Below are 16,183 nucleotides of genomic sequence, written 5' to 3'. Positions count from 1 at the left end.
TGCACTAATTTGGCCTGTCTGACCAAACTTGAGGCTTCCAGTGTCTACTGTTTTCACCACTGATGACTTCTGTCTCCCATAAGGCTGCATACAGTGCAGCTTTTTCCAGCTTTCACTTGGCTGGTCTACAGGGAGAAGGTTTTCTTCTCAGCACCAGCTTGATTTCTCAGTGACTTTGCTGCTCAGGCATATGAATCTTCAGCAATAGTATCTTACCATCTTTTTCTCACAGGAAACCAAGGGCCTTGGCAACAGCCCATAATGTTTTAGAGGCAACAAGGAACTCCCTGGTCAACAACTCACTGGAAGGTATCCCATCCCTGGCACTGAAAATTTTCTAGTAACAATCTATGGCTTCTGGATGTGCCATTATTCAAGAAACTAGATTTTCATATGTCTTATTCAGAATATCTTGAAGTTTGATTAACCCTCCCCCACCCTTCTTTTACATAATCTCCTCTCCTGTTTATTTCCTCTCTCAATGCATTAGGACATTGGTCAGATCTGGAAAACATCTGAAGAGATAAAAATGTCTTCCTTTATTTAATAATGACATTTACATGAACATAAATATTATAAATATAAGTGGCACTCAGTCCTTTCTGATACCATTATATATAATACATTCCCCATTAAAATCTTTTGAGGACACAATAGTAACAGAAGTTCTATCCCCTTTGTTGTGTTTCACATATGGGATTACCTGTACATACGGATGAATTTCATTGAACCAACATAGGTTTCTAATGAAAGCCATGAATCTAGCCTGGCATGATGATTCAACTTTAATAACAGTGCTCAGGAGAATGAGGTAGGAGGGTCAGTGAGTTCAAAGCCAGCATAAGGCTGTGGAGTATGTTCCAAGTCAGACTAGGCTAGAGTGACACCATACTGCCAAAGAAAAAGAAAAATGAAAAACAGAGCATGAATCTTTCAAAGCCTTATCTTTCTAGTACCCAGCAAAGTTACTGATGCAGTTCAGATATATATGATTAGAGCCAGATGTGGTGGTTTATACATCTAATTCCAATATTCTCAATGATAAGGTAGAAAAATTTCCATGATTCTGAGGCCAGTGGAACTACAGACAGTATTCTAGGCCATCTTTCAGTATGTTGATACCCTGCCACAAAAATATCTATAAAAAATAAATAAATAGGGCTGGAGAGATGGCTTAGTGGTTAAGCGCTTGCCTGTGAAGCCTAAGGACCCCGGTTCAAGGCTCGGTTCCCCAGGTCCCATGTTAGCCAGATGCACAAGGGGGCGCATGCATCTGGAGTTCGTTTGCAGAGGCTGGAAGGCCTGGCGCACCCATTCTTTCTCTCTCCCTGTATCTGTCTTTCTCTCTGTGTCTGTCGCTCTCAAATAAATAAATAAATAAATTTTTTAAAAACCTATGGTTTTAAAAATAAATAAATAAATAAAATGAAAAGAAAGAAGTCAAGAAAGAAAGGAGAGGAAGAAGAAGTAAGGGAAAAAGAAAAAGAAAAAGAAAGGAAGGAAGGAAGGAAGAGAGAGAAAGAACAGAAGAAATTAAGAAAGAAAGAAAGAAAGAAAGAAAGAAAGAAAGAAAGAAAGAGAGAGAGAGAGAGAGAGAGAGAGAGAGAGAAAGAAAGAAAGAAAGGAAGGAAGGAAGGAAGGAAGGAAGGAAGGAAGAAAGAAAGAAAGAAAGAAAGAAAGAAAGAAAGAAAGAGAGAGAGAGAGAAAGAAAGAAAGAAAGAAATGAATTATTTGTGGAGTCAAACATGTTATGGGCCAACATACACTATTGGGTATGTTGTATTTTGTGTTTTTCTGTATTTTACAAGTAAATAGAGCTATGTGAATTCTGTGTATTTCTATAGGCATGCATTAAATGAATCCCATAATCCTACAAGATGATGTTATATTGATGGATAAACCTTTGAGATAATCCGAGGATCACTTTGGAGAGTGATTTTTTAATAATTGAGGAATTTGTTGAGTGAATGTATTGCATACTGGTCACACTGCCTTTGGATCATGCACCTATTCTCCTCCCCCACCTCTTTCCCAAAGAGGTTCTTCCTCAGTGCAGATACTGTCAATGTGGGGTGATGAGTGAACCAGTCAGGATGTGTGCAAGGGCACAGTGTGTCACAATGTGCCTTTCCATCCTGTGGTTCTTACTTCCTTTCCTTCCCCTCTTCTGTAATGAACCCTGGACCTAGAGATTGTGTTATGTCTCCTTTACTGTTCTGCTTTCAACAGCCTCTGATATTTCCTTTGGTGAATTCTGTGTGCCTTCCATCATCTCCTTGTGGATTATCTTTTTTCGAAGGCCTTCTCTGAATCAACTGAGATGATCATGTGGTTCTTATGGGTAAGGTTTTTTTTATGTGGTGTATTATGTTGACTAATTTCCATATATTGAACTAGTCCTGGATCGCTGGAATAAAGCCTACTTGATCAAGGTGGATAATACTTTTGATGTACTGTTGCATTCAGTTTGTGAGGCTTTTGTTCAGGATCTTTGCATCCAAATTCATCAGTGATGTAGGCTTACAGTTTAATTTTCTTGTTGTATCTCTGTCTGATTTTGGTATTGGATGATGCTAGCTTCATCAAAGGAGTTGGAGAGGATTCCCTGGACTTCAATTATGTGAAGCAGTTTGAGGCAAATTGGTTCTAGTTTTTCAATGAAGAACTGATAGGATTCAGCTGAGAAGCCATCCACTTGTGGACTTTTATTTTGGGGGAGGTTTTTGATTAACTTTTCAATCTCCATGGATATGAAAGGTTTGTTTAAGAGAATAATTGGCTCTGAGTTTAGTTTTGATAGGTGATATGTGGATAGGAATTCATCTATTTCTTCCAGATAATCCAGTTTTATGAAGTAGAGGTTTTTGAAGTATGCCCTGATGGTTCTTACAATTTCATTCATATCTGCTGTGACCTCACCTTTCTCATTTATGATTTTGTTAATTTGTTACTTCTCTTTTATCTGCTATATCAAATTGCACAGGGGTTTATCAATCTTGTTTATTTTTTTCAAAGAATCAGCTCTTTGTTTCATCAATAGTTTTGATTTTCTAATTAACTAATTTCTCCTTTGATCTTCATTATTTTTTTTCCATCTGGAGCTCTTAGAATTGGATTCTTCTTGTTTTTCCAATGTCCTTAGATGGCCAGTTAGTTTACTAATTTGTGGTCTCTCTGTCTTTGTTGTGAAGGCACTTAGTGCTATGAATTTTCCCCCTTAGGACTGCCGTCATTGTGACCTACAAGTTTTGGTAAGTTGTGTTTTCATTATCATTCAATTCTAGGAGTTTTACAATTTCTTCTTTGATTTCTTCCACAACCCATTAATTGTATAAAAGAGTTTTTAAGTCTCCAGTAGCTGGTGGAGTTCCTGATGTGTATCTTCTTGGTAATTTCTACCTTTGAGGCATTGTGATCTGATATGATGCAAGAATTTACTTCAATTTTCCTGAATTTATGGAGGCACATTTTTTGGCCTAACATATTATCTACGTTGCAGAAATTTCCATGGGCTGCTGAGAATGTATTTTCTGTAGAGTTGGAGTGGAATGTTCTGTTGATGTTCTTTAGGTCTAGGTGATGTATGGTGTGGCTGAGCTCTGTTAGATAAGTATTGATTTACTAATTATATGATCTGTTTGTTGATGATAATGGAGTATTGAAGTGTCCAACTATGATGGTGTTGGTGGTTATTTTTGGTTTCTTTATTAAGTAGGTTTTGGTTTATAAAGTGTGGTGTGCCTGTGTGTGGTGCACATAGATTTATGATTGTGATCTTCTCATGTTGGATCATTCCTTTGATGAGCAAGAAGTTGCCTTCCTTGTCCTTTCTTATTACTTTTGGTTTGAAGTCTATTTTATCACATATTAGTACAGCAACAGCAGCTTGTTTCTCATTTCCATTTGCTTGGAATATCATTGTCCATCCTTCCACGCTGAGCAGGTGTCTGTCTTTAGTGGTGAGGTGGGCTTCTTGAAAACAACAAGTACAAGGGTCCCTTCTTGATCCACCTTGTTGACTTGTTTCATTTTACAGGTGAGAGAAGGCCAATAATATTTAAGGTTATAACTCTGAGGTTTGATTCAATCCCTGCCATGATGGGGCGCTTTATGGTTTGGTGCTTTCTAGTGTTTTGAACTTTTTTGAGCCTGGTCTAGTTTTGGTGATTGTGATCTTCTTCTTGAGATTTGTTGTTTGACTTCTGAGTGGAGTTCCATGAAAAAAGTCAACTATATGATTACATGAACACAAAGCCAAACCTACAGTTTTCCTTTAACCACTTATTATGAGGGATACTTTTGCTATGTACAGTACATTGTATTGGAAGCCCTAGAGTTTTAGACTTTTAAGTGTTCCATTCTGGATTGGCTTCTCTTTGAGAGATTGGGAAATTTTTCTTGAATGGTTTTGTTGAATACATTCTCTCTGTCTCTGGTCTGGATTTCCTCTCCTTCTGGTATGCCCATGATCTGGATGTTTGGTCATTTTAGAGTATCCCAAAGTTTCTCTCGTCATATGTACATGTGATTTTTTGAACTTAGTGATGCTTCTGACCTCTTGATCAATTTCCTCTGTCTTGTGTTCCAGGTCAGAGGTTCTGTCCTCTACATGAGTAACTGTATATAGTGAGGGGTTCGAGAGAGGTTTTCATATGATCTATTTTATTATTGTTTTCTGTTGTGTTATTTTGCACTGTGTTCGTTTTTTGACATATGATTTCAGTTTGTATTCTGCTTTCCCTGAAGCTTTCTGGAATTTATTCTTGCATCTAATTAAGGCTTCATTAAGTTTAATCAATTTGTTATTGAGATTTTCCATTGGTTGACTCACCTTCAGTTCATTTGTGTCCCTTTTGAAGCTTCTAAGGTTTTCTTCAATTAAGTAAGCCTACTGTCAAAAGCTGAGTGCTCTAAGAGGCTATTCTGCTCAATTTCTGTGATAGAATTACTGGGTTTTGGATGGTTGTCTTACAGTTGAGAAATTCTTTTGATCAGGGTCACATTGGTTGCTGTGTTTTCATTTTGGGATTGAAGTTCTATTGATTACTCTATGATTTCACTGGAGGCTTCCATTGTGGGACTACATCTTTGAGGGAGATCTCTCAGCTTTTTCATTTTAATTGTGTTTTGTTTGTTTGTTTGTTTCTGCATTATGGTGTACCCATCTTGAGGAAACATTTTATTTTGTTCTATTGAAGGGGAAGCAAGTATTTGTCCTTGTAATCTTCAGTGGCTGATCTGCTTTAAATGTGAACCAGATTGGTCTATGATCAGTTATGATATAATATATTATCATATTATCATATATTTATATTTAATTACTTAAATATAAATTATTAATAATAATATAATAAGATAATATATAATAATAAATAGCATATAAAATTATAATATATGTAACAGTTATAACTATTATAACTGCTGATGTGCAGACTGTGGAGACTGCAGGCACATCAAAGGCAGCTGGGGAGCTGGGAGGTGGGGAGCCGAGAGCTCTGGCCTACTCACTCCACCTGCACAAACGCTTCATCACACGGGGATCCACGGCTAGGGAAACAAGAGCAGGGAAGCTGGAGAGACAGAGGCAAGAGTCCAGCTCCTACAGTGGCCATGCACTCTGTGACTCAGAGGATTAGGGATTGTGGTACCCAGGACCCAGTCAATCAGGAAATCAGAGCAAAAGGCCTGTTTCCACAGTGCACACACAGGGGCAGGCCATGCCAAGGCAGCAGCAGGAATACCAGACCAGGGAACTTGTAAGTGGAAAACCACCCAGGAGCTCTGGCTTACTCACTGCACATGTGCACCCTCTGGGAAAGGGGATCCAAAAGTTGGGGACTCAGTCACCATTCAATCAGGAAGGTGAAACAATGGGCCTGCTTCAGCAGCAAGTGCACAGGGTCCAGGCAGCCCCAAGGTAGCAGCAGGGGACCAACCAGCACCAGGGAATCCCTTTGGAGCAGGGTATCTGGGAATTGGGTCCCAGGGGCACATTAATGAGGAAGGCAAGGCAAGAAGCCTGCTTTTACAGCAAGCTGATAGGGTCCAGGAAGCCCCAATCCAGCCTCGAGGGAACAGGAAACTGGGAGGGAAGGGAATGGGAAGATCTGACCTACTTACTCTGCTACTAGAGTTATTTCAAAAAGTTATACAGGATAAAATAATTATTTACTCCTTTTATGAAATCAGCTTTGCAACAGTAACAAAACAAGACAGAGCCATAACAATTGAAAATTATAGACAAATATCTCTGGTGAACATAAAAACAAAAATTCTCAATAAAATTCCATCAAATCAAATACTACAACATATAAAAACTATCATCTGCCAGGCATGGTGGCGCATGCCTTTAATCCCAGCACTTGGGAGGTAGAGGTAGGAGGATTTCAGTGAGTTCAAGGACACCCTGAGATGACATAGTAAGTTCCAGGTCAGCCTGAGCTAGTGTGAGACCCTATCTGAAAAAACAAAACAAAAAAAAATATCATCCATCTTGATCAGTAGGTTTCAGCTCAGGGGTGTAGGGATGGTTCAATGCACAGAAAGTGATAAACATAATACTTACAGATAAATACTTACAGATAAACATAATACTTACAGAATGAAATCAAATATCTTTGCAATAGATATAGAAAAGGCAGTGAAAAAATCAATACACCTTCATGGTTAAGTCATAGGACAAATTAAAAATTGAGAGGGTCATGTCTTAATATTACAATGGTTATATAGAAAATATTTATCTGTTGAAACATCTCCTTTTTAATCTTACTATTTTTTTAGATTCTTCTTTATTTTACTTTTCATCAACTTAGACAAGGGCTTATCAAGCTTCTTTACTTACTTTTTTGTTGTTGTTCATTTTTATTTATTTATTTGAGTGACAGAGAAAGAGAGAGAGAGGACTCCAGCCACTGCAAATGAACTCCAGGTGCATGTGCCTCCCTGTGCATCGGGCTCACGTGGGTCCTGAGGAATCAAGCCTCAAACTGGGGTCCTTAGGCTTCACAGGCAAGCACTTAACTACTAAACCATCTCTCTAGCCCTTTACTTTCTTTTTTAAGAACCTTTTTTTAATTGCTTTTTTGGGTTTTGTTTTGTTTTGTTTTTGTTTTTTTGTTTGATTGTTTTTCCATCTAGGGTTTCACTCCAGTACAGGCTGACCTGGAATTCACTACATAGACTCAGGGTGGCCTTGAACTCTTGGTGATCCTCCCACCTCTGCCTACTCAGTTCTGGGTTAAAGGCATGCGCCACCATTTCCCACTAAGAACCGCCTCTTTATTTCATTAGTTTATTAAATTGTTTTCTTCATCTCCAGTTTATTGCTGTCTGACCTGATGTTGATCTTTCTTTCAGTGTGGCATACTTGAGCACAGGGTGTTCTCGATTTTTTCTGCCTTCATATGGATAATTTTCTTTTTAAAAAATATTTCTTCTTGGTAATGTAAAAGTCACTTAGAGGTATAAATTTCCATCATGGGGCTGTTATCATTATGTCCCATAAGACTGTAGTTTCATTTTCAATCAGTTCTAGGAATTTTTTCATTGTTGATTTGTTCACTAATGCATTAATAACTCAATGCTGTGTTTTTCAGCCAAGAGTTTGTGTTTTTTTCTGTGCCTTCTTCTTCTTCTTCTTCTTCTTCTTTTTTATTTCTTATATCATTGTGTTGTGGTCAGTTCTAAGATGAGATGTTAAGTTCAATCTGCTGAATTTGTGCAGACATGCTATATGTCCTAATATGTGACCTATTTTGAGAAGATTCCACAATTTTTGAGAAGAATACACATTCTGTCAAGTTTGAATGAAATATAAAGTGCAGATATATGTTAAGTCCTTTTTATCTATGGTGTTGTTTAGCTACATTGTTTTGTGATTTTCTGTTCAGATGACCTACATATTGACTAAAGTGGGGAACTAAAAGCCCCCACTATTATGGGGTTGGGACTAATTTCAGATTTATTGTCTAATATATTTTGCTTCAAAAACTTGGGTTTACCTCTGTTTGGTGCATCTGTGTTTATGAATGAAATATCTTCTTGGTGAATTGTTTCTTTGATAAGTAAAAAGTGGCTTCTTTATCTCTGTTGTGGTGTGTTTTGGTTGATGCTCAATTTTTCAGATATTAGTATAGCCATACCTGCTTGTTGCATTTTTTCCATTTGCTTAGAATATCATTATCCATCCTTTCATCTTAAGGTGGTGTCTATGTTTCATGGTAAGATGGATTTCCTGAAGCCCGAAAATGGAAGGATCCAGGTTTTTGATCCAACCTGTTAATCTGTGTCTTTTGACTGAGGATCTTTGTTCATTGCTGTTCAGAGTTATAATTCAGACGAACAAGTTAATCACTGTCAAGTTTAAGACTTTGTGGAGGTCGGTATTTACTTGATCTTCATTTGCTTTCGTGCTGGTTCTCATTTGACTTTTATTTTCCCTCCTATAGACTCTTAAGCATGGGTGTTCTCTTCAGTGTGGAATATTGCAATCAGTGTTCTCTGTAGGGATGGTGTACTGCTCATATATTCATAAAGCTGGTTTTTACCTTGGAAGTTTTTTCTTTCATCCCGTATTATGAGGAATAACTTTTCTATGTACAGTCATTTAGTTCTATCTCTCTTTGTTTGCTGTGTTTAGTATTTGAACTGTAATGCAAAGTGGGAAATTTCTTTTGTGATCCTTTGTGATCGGTATTGTGTGTGCCCTCTAAACCAGGATGGGCCTCTATTTGGTAAGAGTCAGAAAATGTTCTCATAATTTTATTGAATTTATTGGCTATATTCACTTGACATGAGGGTCTTTTCTTCTTTATATGCCCATCATTTGAATATTTGGTCTATTTAAAGTGTCCCAAATTTTCCAAATGTTCTGTTTATACTTTTTAAATGTGACACTAATTTTGGTTTCCTGATCTATTTTCTGTCTTCTCCTCAAACCTTGATAATCTGCCCTCCTCATTAGTTACTCTGTGGATGAGGCATTATTTGGAGAGTTTAGATTTTATTAATTCGTTCTTGATTTCCACTAGATAGTTCTTCAACATCTCCATCTTTTTATTGGGTTTCATGTTCATTTCGTTATTTGACTTTTTATTGCACTGTGTTGATTACCTGTGCTCTCTGAGAATGCCTTCATGCCTTGATCTTGTTCTCTTTGGGTTCACTCATCTGACTATTGATTTTATTTTATTTTTTGGTATTCTTCCATTTCATTAGTCCATCTATTGGCTTATTTTAGTTTATTTTTCCACTTCCTTCAGCTGCCTATTGATTCATTTTCACTGGTTCTCTTCCATCTCATTCAGCTATTTGTTCATGACTTCATTAAGTTTGTTGGATATGCTTATCATAATTGCATTTTGAAATTATGTTTAGGAAGTTTCTTCTAGGTATTTTCATTGGATGTTTTCATGTGGGACTAAGCATTCTTGGTGATGATACCCTGTCTTGTGTTCTAGTGTTACTTGTTTTGAATTGAGGTTTGGCCATCTTGAGATAATCCCTTTGTATTACAACAAATGCAACAACATTGGATTTTTTGGGACCTGTGTAAATTGGCCTGGTCAGCCTTGATCCTAGTGGGCCTGGGATTCCTTTCTATATTCAGGTTTGGTTAGGGAATATTGGAAGTTGAGCATCATACTCTGTGAGTGGACAATCTCCACAGGGGTGGAACTAGGTGCCCTGTGTGACCAGTGCATGGAGGGTCCTTTCTAGTCTTCCTTATGCATGGAGAACACTGGCAGGTGGTGTGAGAGTGTGGACATCACCTACTGTGCCTGATAGCCAATAATTCCTCATCTGGGCATGCACAGGCTGGGGCTGTAATGGAGGCATGAGTGAAAGGGAGCTGAAGGCATATGGTCACCATGATTCTGGGAAGCCTCCTTAGTGCCTTCCAGTCTCCCAGAGGGTCTGGTGGAGGTAGTGTGACCCACTTTAAGATCCCTCATCAGCTGTCCATACCTGGACAGGCTGAAGCATGAAATTAGTGCCTCATACACCTGATCTTTATAAGTGCACAGGCCTTGATTTTATGCACATAAATGCTTGGGGATGGATCTCTGGACTACAGACAGCTGTAAGAGTGCCATGTGGTGCCCACATGCATATGGGCTGTCAAGTGCACGGAACTCAGGTATCCCATTCCTGGTGGGACAGGTGGACAGGACACAGGTGAGATGTCAGCTACTGAGCACATTTCAAAAGAGATTTAACATTATTTGAAATTGAAATATTTGGGATTGGTGGAAGAATTGGGATGTCTAAAATAGGCAAAAAAAATCAATATTTAATTTTTTAATGTGGTTCCTAGTGAAAAATATTAGAATAAAATAGTAAATATATTGTTGCAGTGGAAAGTAATAATTAAATTGTGATTGTTTAGATAACATGTTCATACAACATACAAATTAACATAATGGATTAGTGGTATGCAGACATTAGTGGTTTGTAAGTTCCAGGTTATGACTCAAATGATCCCTTTACTAAATGATAGGCATGTAATATGTGAAGAAGAATGTTTAAAACATGGTATTTATGGGCTGTAGAGAGGGTATAGTTGTTAAGGCCCTTGCCTGCAAATCAAAGGACCCATGTTTGATTCTCCAGTACCCATCTAAAGCCGGTGTGGAGGCGGCATATGCATCTATACATCATTTACAGGGTCTGGTGGCTCTGGTGCACCCAATCTCTCTGCCTATTGTTCTGTCTCTATCAAATAAATAAATGTAAATTAAAGAGTTTTAAATATGTTGTTTATCAAAAAAGTTAATGAAAGAATTCAAAAACTTAGCAATATGTTTTATCTATGCATAAATTTACATAACACAATTTGAAGTACAATATGTGAGTAGATCTGTGTAATTATATGTTCATGGATGCAAGGACTCAATGATGGGAAAATATTGTTATCAAAATTAATATGTAATGCAACTCCTATAATTTAATATAAGTAATTATGTCATATGTGTGTACTCAAACATGAGGAAGTTGAAAAGGGTTATTGCTCAACATATATTTAAATGAACATAGACCCTTGAATTAATTATCATGACTCTAACTTGTAGAGGCAATGTTGCAGGTAGGTTTGCATTGCTGGCAGAAATCACCTAATCAAGAGAAGCTTTTGGGGAAAAGGTTTATTGTGGCTTACTGACTCAAGGGGAAGCTCCTTGATGGCAGAAGAAAATGATGGCATGAGAAAAGGGTGGCCATCACCCCCTGGCTAACATAAGGTAAACAATAGCAACGGGAGAGAGTGCCAAACACTGACAAGGAGAAACTTGCTATAATATCCAAAAGGAGTAAAGAAGTATTTCTTCCTGTAACATTTTATGAAATAACACTAGAAGCAGTGGTTTTGTTCCTTTATAAACACTTAGAGTTTGGTAGTTAAAACATGTGGGCTTGGACTTTATTTTTATTTGGAGTCTTTTAATTAGTATTTCAACTTCATTTGATGTTATTACCCTCCTTAGATTATTTATATATTCTGAGCTTAGTCTTGAGAGGTCATGTATGGCAAGAAATTTGTTCATTTCTTCAAGATTTTCTAATTGTGTGTAATATCGCCATGGGAAATTGATCCTAAGGATTTTACCAATTTCACAGGTATCTGTTGGAACATCCTTTTAATTTCTACCACTTTTTATTAGATTCTTGTTTGTTGTCCTTTTGGCCAACCTAAGCAACAGTTTATAAGCTTTAATACTTTCTTTTCTTAGAACCATCCCTTCATTCCATCAGGTCTTTAAATTATTTTATTCATCCCCAATTCATTGATGTCTGCCCTGAACTTGATTCTTTTCTTCATGGCAGTACACTCAGGCATGGGGTGGTCTTGTTTGTCCATGCCTTCATATGGATCACCTCATTATTTTTTGAGCTATCTCTACTTTTGTAATGTAGGCATTTAGAAGTGTCAACTTCATTCTTGGGACTGTTATCATTATGTAGCAATAGTTTCTGGTTTTTTGCTTTCATTTTCATTCAGTTCTAGGAATTTTTTATTGTTGTTTTTCTTCATTGACTCATTAGTAATTCAAAGCTGTGTTTTTCAATAACCAGGAGTTTGTGTATTTTCTGTCTTCCTTTCTTGCTGATTTCTAACATCATTGCATTGTGGTCAGATATAAGGCAAGATGTTATGTCCATCCTACTGAGTTTGTAAAGGCTTGCTTTATGTCATAATAGATCATCACCTATTTTAAGAAGATCTCTTAATTTGCTGAGAAGAATATGTGTTCTATCAAGTTTGAATGGAATATAAAGTGCAGGTGTTTATAAAGTACTTATTAGCTATTGTGTTGTTTAGGTACATTGCATTGGCATTTTCGGTTTAGATGATCTACATAATCATTACAGTAGGGTATTAAAGTACCCAGTATTATTGAGCTAGGATTTATTTCAGATTTATTGACTAACATATTTTGCTTTAAAAAATATGGTGTACCTCTGTTGCCTTCATCTATGTTTATAATTGGAATATCCTCTTGTGAAATTGCATCTTTGGTGAGTAATTGACCTATTCATCTACATTTTTATTGTTTTGGTTGAAAGTCTATTTTTTAAGACATAAGTATAGCCATATCTGCTTATTGGTATTTCCATTTGCTTAGAATATCTTTTTCCATCCTTTCACCCTAACATGGTGTTTGTTTCATTGTAAGATGGGTTTCTTGAAGACAGCAAATGGATGGATCCAGGTTTCTGTTCCAGCTCATTAACCTCTGTCTTTTGACAAGGGAGTTTTGTACATTATGTTCAGACTTTTAATTAAGAAGTATGTCTTAATCTCCGTCAAGTTGAAGACTTTGCTGAGTTTGGTATTTACTTCATCTTCATTGGCTTTCATGTCTGCTCTAGTTGTGATTATTCTTTTTCCCTCCTATAGACTCTTCACTGTGGGTTCGCTTCAGTGTGAAGTATTGCATCCAGTGTTGTCTGTAGAGCTGCCTCACTGCTCATATACTCACATAGCTGACTTTGATTATTGAAAGATTTTCTTTCCTCCTCTATTATGATGGATTTCATATATATGTATACAGTCCCAGCAAACTTCATCTGGTGCTGGCAGTTCTCCTTGGCAGCATTCTCTTAGCCCTGGCATCTTTGTTAGGTCTTCACTGTAACCAGTGGTTCATCCTCATGGTTACATCTGGCCTAAATACTGGTAAGCCAACAGGCCTGCTTCACATTGCCTGTGGCCAATTTTTAAAAACAAAGCCATGTTGCAAACTCTAGGACCCTTTCTTGCCTGCACTTGTTGTACTTTGTACTACCAGGTGGGCTGCCAACTTGTTAATCTGGTGGGGCGGGGGGAGGCTGGAAATGAAGCAGACTTTGAAGAAAAGGACATTCCTTCAGCATTCATACCCCTTCAAATGCTCTGCAATTTTCCTTTTCTTTCTTTTCTGTTTCTTCTTTAGTTTTTCAAGGTAGTGCCTCCTTCTAGCCCAGGATGACCTGGCATTCAGTATGTAATCTCAGGGTGGCCTCAAACACATAGAGATCTGCCTCCTGTGTGTTTGGATTATGGTGTATACCGCCACACCTAGCTGACTCTGCACTATTGCTGTTGTCCCAATACGGGTCAGCTTGCCCAATCTCAATGGTTGTAATCTCTCAAACAATTACAATTTAACAGGCAATAGCTTTGGCATAAAGATTTCAGTTTTTCTGTGTCAGATCCCTATGCCCAACCAGTCCACGTTTATGCTACAACACTTCACAACTTTACAGGACTTGGGCATAACATAAATCCTCTCACACAAACTGCATCTAGTTCAATCCTGGTAGAGCTGTTTCTCCCCTTCATAAGCCAAACCTCACAGTCCATAGTTGTTTGCATTCAGGTCTTTCAGCACTTACCAGAACAGGCCTCAAGCTCTGCTTATAGCACTATAAGGCAGCTCTTAGACCAAGGTTTTAACTTCTGCCACATTCGTCCCCCCAAATCAGCCAAATGACCAAAGCCACACACTCAGGTTTCCAGTAGCAAGGATCACAAACCTCAGTACCAATTGTACTATTGCAGTGAACTTCATTTGCCAGGAAAACAAACACCCAAGAGTAGCTTATGGAAGGAAAGTATTTATTTTGGCTTAAAGGCTTGAGGGAAAGAACCATGATGGCAAAGGAAACTGAGAGCATGAGCAGAGGCAGGACATCAACTCTTGTCCAAATCAGGTGGACCACAGCAGCAGCAGAACGTGCCAAACACTGGCAAGAGGAAGCAGGCTATAGTAAGCCCATACCCAGCAATACACTGCCTCCAGAAGGCTCCAATTGCAAACTTGCTACCAGCTAAGGACTTGATATACAGAACACATAAGTTTATGGGGGATACTTGAAGCAAACCACCACACTAATCAACTAGCTAGATAAAAAGGAAAGCACATTTTGTAAGTTTCTCTAGCACATCTGTTTAAGATGACCTGTGTATAGAAGACAAAGCTGACTTGATGATATTTTGTCTCCTACAACAGATATGGAGCAGTGTTTGAGGTGTCCAGAAGATCAGTATGGCAACACAGAACAGAACCGCTGCCTCCAAAGAGCTATAACATTTCTTGCATTTGGAGAACCCCTGGGGATGGCTCTGGCCTGCATGGCCCTGAGTTTCTGTGCACTGACCTCTCTAGTTTTGGGGGTATTTGTGAAGCACCATGACACTCCTATTGTGAGGGCCAACAACCGTGCTCTCAGCTACATCCTGCTCATCTCCCTGATCTTTTGTTTCCTCTGCTCCCTGCTCTTCCTGGGTCATCCAAACACAGCCACCTGCATCCTGCAGCAGACCACATTTGGAGTGGTTTTCTCTGTGGCTGTTTCCACCGTCTTAGCTAAAACGATCACTGTGGTTCTGGCCTTCAAGCTCACGACCCCAAGAAAAAGGATGAGGTGGTTGCTGGTATCAGGAGCACCGAACTTCATCATCCCCATCTGCATACTGATCCAACTCATCCTCTGTGGAGTCTGGCTGGGAACATCTCCTCCTTTTATTGAGACAGATTCACATTCTGAACATGGGCGCATCATCATTGTGTGCAACAAGGGCTCAGTCTCTGCCTTCTACTGTGTCCTGGGATTCCTTGGCTCCCTTGCCCTGGGGAGCTTCACTATAGCTTTCTTTGCCAGAAAGCTTCCCGACAAGTACAATGAAGCAAAGTTCCTAACCTTCAGTATGCTCGTGTTTTGCAGTGTGTGGGTCACGTTCCTGCCAGTGTACCACAGCACAAAGGGGAAGGTCATGGTGGCTGTGGAGGTCTTCTCCATCCTGGCCTCCAGTGCAGGGCTGCTCGGGTGCATCTTTGTCCCTAAATGCTATATTATTTTCTTAAGGCCAGAGAGGAATTCTATTCCAAAATACAGGGATAGAACACTTTCTTGAACCTATAAGTCTTTTCAAATGCTAATTGGTATATAAATATATGTACAACTTTGTAAGTATTGTGTTCCTCATTCATACATATATAATAACATGAATATATATGCTCAAATGACTGACAATTGTAACCATCAAATTGGGAAGTAATAGATTACCATGGGACATTTGTTTCACACATAAGTGACTTGAGTATGTTCTTGAAAGATGATTGTATACTATTATTAAGACTATTGGAATTCTACATATATTCATATGTTAATCTTTAAATTATCAGTTAGTTATTAGATAGTTTGTAGAGGATATTAGCAGATAGGAGAATGTTTTTCTTTCCTAAAATGCAATAGGATCATAATAAATACTTGGTCTTTATCTGAAAAATGTTTGAAAATGTGATGAAATGCAATTCAGTACTAAAAGAAAGTTCAGGATACACTGATACACTGTGCAATGTTCCCTTACCTTATCATCAAAATGAGTTTTGATGAGATTCATTGAGATAAGTGGAACATTTGAAGATATCAAGGAAGTGATTGTTAAAGAATTTGAAGTAATATTGCAATTGTAAGATAACTTCTGAAAGGTCATGCAGTTGGGATTAATATTTCATAATGCACTAAGTTTCTTTCTAGAATCTACCGAGGAAATAAAGGGCATGATAGGAAATAAGGAGGAATGTTTGTCACAGAAATGATAAGGTCATTGAACTTTATGTGAAGAGAGCATTATTAATAATGTCACAACATAGCAGGGGAATTTGTTTCTAAAATAGTGTAATTTGCATTATAGTAGACT

At 38.1% G+C, this 16,183-nt stretch overlaps 1 protein-coding gene across 1 annotated transcript in view; it reads left to right on the top strand.

The window, feature by feature from the left end:
* Nucleotides 1-15,394, top strand: part of LOC123453243 (vomeronasal type-2 receptor 116-like) — a 39,607-nt gene extending 24,213 nt beyond the window's left edge. Inside the window, exon 7 of the mRNA XM_045130561.1 lies at nt 14,501-15,394. Coding sequence (XP_044986496.1) covers nt 14,501-15,394 — 894 coding nt within the window. The remainder of the gene's footprint in view (nt 1-14,500) is intronic.
* Nucleotides 15,395-16,183: the final 789 nt, after the last annotated feature.

The sequence above is a fragment of the Jaculus jaculus genome, chromosome 12 (assembly GCF_020740685.1).
Source record: "Jaculus jaculus isolate mJacJac1 chromosome 12, mJacJac1.mat.Y.cur, whole genome shotgun sequence".
Lineage (NCBI taxonomy): Eukaryota > Metazoa > Chordata > Mammalia > Rodentia > Dipodidae > Jaculus > Jaculus jaculus.
The sequence above is the reverse complement of the archived record's forward strand: the minus strand, read 5'-3'. Positions and strand labels throughout refer to the sequence as shown.